This window comes from Aplysia californica, unplaced genomic scaffold, assembly GCF_000002075.1.
Source record: "Aplysia californica isolate F4 #8 unplaced genomic scaffold, AplCal3.0 scaffold00101, whole genome shotgun sequence".
In the NCBI taxonomy this organism is placed as follows: Eukaryota; Metazoa; Mollusca; class Gastropoda; order Aplysiida; family Aplysiidae; genus Aplysia; species Aplysia californica.
Window position 1 is genome coordinate 1,185,316 of NW_004797371.1, and position 4,771 is coordinate 1,190,086.

At 42.2% G+C, this 4,771-nt stretch overlaps 1 protein-coding gene across 1 annotated transcript in view; it reads left to right on the plus strand.

Annotated features, from left to right (window-relative positions):
• LOC101850552 (calmodulin) overlaps nt 1–2,046 on the plus strand; it is a 33,149-nt gene extending 31,103 nt beyond the window's left edge. Inside the window, exon 3 of the mRNA XM_005095332.3 lies at nt 74–2,046. Coding sequence (XP_005095389.1) covers nt 74–102 — 29 coding nt within the window. The 3' untranslated portion in view covers nt 103–2,046. The remainder of the gene's footprint in view (nt 1–73) is intronic.
• The last annotated feature ends 2,725 nt before the right edge of the window (nt 2,047–4,771 follow it).

The window sequence follows — 4,771 nt, forward strand, 5'->3', positions numbered from 1 at the left end:
TATTATTGTTATTATTATTATTATTATTATCATTATTATTTCATGTGCATCTTTATTCCTTTTATATTCACAGAGTTCTACAAGTTCATGTTGAAGGAATGACATCCCTGTGCACAGCGACTAACTGCCGAAGCTTCCCTTCATCCACATCAATGCCAAGTCCTCATTGCGTCGTAGCATCCACACTTCATCTGCGTAGTGTTTGGAATACCCGAATCTAGTGTGACGTAGTAATTCAGTTGTTACGTTTCGTTGGTTTTTGTTTTTTACTCCTAGATCGATATTTAAAGAAAAAAATCATAACCGGGACTACGTACAAATTCTGAAGCACTCCCTGCCGTTCGAAGGTGAAATGAAGAATGCAGGTGGTTGCTTCAACCTATTGTTTCTGTCTGCCTCGCGTTGTTGATCAATATTATCAAGTTCTATTCTTTCAGCGGTTCAGATTGGGTTAATTATAGGGCAGCCTAAGTGCTCCCTACCCGTGATCAATCGTTGCTGTTACTGTTGTTGTGGTTGTTGTTGTTGTTGCTGTTGTTCTTGACGTTGGCTTTTGTTCTGGTTGGTGTCTGCATCTATTTATTGTGTATATTATTATACAGCACCCGTTTGCAGCATCAGCTCGATTTCTGAAGCACAAATTCTTCTTCTCGGAGATTTGATGCCAGCCAGCGACCGTCTGGAAGAGGTTTGTGGTTTCTTCACTTGGACCCGTCAGGCCAGGTAATCCTAGCTCGGGTAGCAATGTGAACTCGACTAGGGGGACAATGAAGACCTGCTTAAAGGGCGTTGCTTTTTTTCGTGGCTTCTCGAAGCCACCAATCACGTGATTAGTTTCGAGACGTTGCTCAATATGCCAGACAGAGAGGTGTGACTGGCTAATGGACGGAGGTAATACACAAAAGCTCATCAAATGAATGACACTGTAAAAATACAATATATAATATACAAGAGGTAAAGCACAAGGCAGCAAAGACATCTGACAGTGCTTTGTCATAATGTTATCTTATCTAACCAACTCTGGATCTGGCTTACTGGCCGAAGAACAATGCAAGGTTGAGCAACGCTTCGTAACGAAATGCGCTAAGATTACAAAGGCTCGGACTTGATACGAACAATATTCTCGTGAAGAGAAGAAATTTGAAAGGTCGCTGCAGCAGCCAACTAATGTTTTCCACCATGCGTGACGTCTGTGTTGGCTGTTACCCATGTTGCTGTCACATAAGACCCGAGAATGCGTTTTCCCGTTGACACCTAGATAGGGGGATGACCATTGCGAGTTTGGTAGGCCATTCATATCAAACGTTTCACCAACGTACATAACGTGAAAGAACAAGCTATACACATTTCTTGAATGTAAGAGTAACTTTGGTTTTTTTTGTATTCGTTTTTTCTTTTATCAAAAAAGTTACCTTACACAGTTTTTCTATCCAGCTGTGTTGGAGGATAGCAGGCTTGGCTTTCAAAACACCAACTGTCTCGACAATGTGCTGTTGGTTCCAGTCTAGTGTTTGTTTTAGAAGAGACCCTAAACCTGTGTCTATTTTTCTTTTAGTGTTTTTTTAAAACAAAACCAACCCACGCTACTTTCTTGCCCGAAATATAATTCCCTTCCCTTTTAAAAGCGCAGTGGGAGGAGTGAGACTTAGATTCCCCATCGTGTTCGTTCAGTAGAGAGGTCTGCTTTGATGTCACTATCATTAATATTGTATGCAATGGACTTATAATTCCCTCGCTTTTGAAGGATATATTAAATAGAACATTCGCATACGAAAGGAGTGTTGGTTACTCAGTGACCATTGCTTTGAAGTTCAGCTTGAGGTCCACTCTTTCTTGCAGCTTTCAACAGCAACTGTCTGGACAGTGGCGTTCACCCCTCGACATCAAAACAGACCTCATACTGTTACCTACGAGTTCATTAAAAATCCTTACTTTTTTCGTTGTCATTGAATTTCTCATCGCTGATTCTCACTCGTTATGTCTCGAGCTGTTTCAACGTCATGTTTTGACTTTGAAAATTATAAATAAAAATTTACCAATTTGCCAACATGTTGTGTCTCTTTAAAATTAGAAATGTGTGTTTGTGTGTGTGTTGTTGTTCTTGTGTGTGTGTGTGTGTGTGTGTGTGTTTGTGTGTGTGTGTTGTGAGTGTGTGAGTGTGTACGTGTGTGTGTGTGTATGTGTGTGTGTGTGTGTGTGTGTGTGTGCGCGTGAATGTGTATGCGTGTTATACTTTTCACGTTGACTGGGGAGTTGAGAAGAAAGATTATGAGGAGGAGGAGGAGGAAGAAGAAGTATAACACATAGAGAGAGGAGGGTTTGAAGCACGAAGACGAGAAAGATCAGCAAAATAAGAAGAAGAGGCAAGAAACATAATAACGATTAATACTGTGTCCATGGGTGTGTTTTCTATGGAGGTGTTTTTACGCCCCTATCGACACTCTATATTATTAGGCGGGCTTCCGATCCTGCTTGTCAGGGACAACCCGGACTGAGAGGGATACAACGTCCCAGCAGAAGGACCGAGATACTCGATAAAAATCTTCTCCCCACTCGGTATTCAAACTCAGCTCTCCTGTGTGCGAAATCGGAGCAAGTAACCGCAGCACCACATAATAATATTATGTAGGTGTCCATGAGTGTGTGTACTGGTTGAGTACCAAAAGTTATGATGTTGGGGGAAAAATATGACAATAAATGTACTGTATACGGGAGGCAAAGGCAGGAAGACGCATAGAAGGAGAAGCAAAAAGAATAATTCCGATGACATGAATTATGATAAAAAGATAACTTACAGCTTTCAAGACGAGGAGGGGAATTGATTAGAGGAAAGGGGAGAGAAAATATTTACATAATAAGGAAAGCTGGAAGAATCCTTCCTTCAGATGATGTGCACAAAACAAATGAAACAACATTGAAAGAAAACCCCCCCCCACTAAACATTTACACATCAATAAAAGTCGTATATGCCGTCCATATATAAAAGTACATCACTAGCAATACTTTACTTTACTTTTACTCTTACTTTTATCAGCCTCTTATACCCTTTTGGGTGTCGCGGGAAGAAAGAGACGTCTCTCTAGCTACACTAACATCACAATATTACAGGTCGCCACAGTGTAGAAGTCTATTTCTGTAAACAAGGTTAAATTTAGGTGTCTGGCACAAGGAGACTCTTCCGAGTGACAAGCCCCCTCCCCCGCCCCCGCCCACTCCCCCGCCCCCTCCCCGCCCGAAAAATTCAACGCTGTCAACATTAATAGTCAATGTTCACTAACCACTCGGTCGCTAGAATCCCCAGTTGCATCAATGCAATAGCAATACTTGAAGTGACAGACAGGATGGACAACTCAGGCTCATCTGAGAATAGGCTTACAGATCGGTGTACTAAATTCAGAGCTCCTCAAACTGCTCAGATAATCTTTTTCAAACAAAGCTCTTTCGAGAATTTCTTTTCAATGCAAGCATTCAGAATTTACGACTAAATTCAACAACACCTACAATACCATACTACTATCGCAGATGCTTTTCAAACAAACCATTCCCACAAACCAAAGAGCAGCGATCTATGTAAAAGAAACAATAGTTAACAGATCTGTGCGGTTGGGGAAAAGACTGTTATTTGCGAGACCGAACAGGAACTGTCCAACAATTCCCCTACTTGAGGTGTGCCGTCTCATCGGATGCCAACATCAACACAGAGATCCGGAAGAGGCTTGCCAAAGCAAACAGCATATTCTGCTGTTTGTTTAAAAGGTTCAGACACAATGCACAAAGATCAGAGTGCACAGAGCCGTTGTTTTAACCACACTACTCTTTGAGTCGTTGGTCATTTATTGCCACCACCTGGGACTTCTTGAGCGCTTCCGTCAGCGCTGTCTCCACGCCATCCTCAACATCCACTGGGGTGACGTGATCACCAACGTCACAGCCCTGGTGCATTCAGGCAGAGATTACCAAACAATTGCTTCCTAATACGGGGTGCCCACTACGGACGGGATCGGCAGACCGGGCCGATCGCCCGACTCGATCGCCCCCAAAACAAACGTGTTGGTTTTCAGTTTCAGGCGATCGAGTCGGGCGATCGGCCCGATCCAGCTGTAGTGGGCACCACGCATACGAATTACAAAGTTCTATCTGCTCAGTACCTAGTTGATTTTTTTTATTTGACATAAAAAAATTGAGTTTCACAACGTGCCAAGCGTTTTCGAATACAATTCTTTTAATATCTTGATAACGACTGAGAATATAATTATTCAGATTTTGATGGTGCAGATAGAACATTCGGTTTCTGAAATCTTGACTTCCTAAAAAAGTCAGTTGGTGTTTGTCACATCGACCACTGCGAGGGGTCGACCCTTCTGCAAACTGCAAAATCAGTCGTTATACTGCCTACTAGCCATTCTCTTCATTTGGTGACTCTTAGAGGGCTAGTTAAAACACACACACACAATCAAGCACACACACACAAAAGCACAGACACACACACTTACATACATATGAACACACACACAAACACACGAACACACAACACACACAAACACGTATACACGCGAACATACATACACACACACACACACACTCAAACACACACACAGGCACACAAACACACACACACACAAACACACACACACACACACTTGCACAAACATACACACATATTATTATACAAACACATACACACAAACACAGACATAACTCAAATACACACACTTGAACAAACACACACACATACAAATATACACACACGCACACAAACGCACCCCCCCCC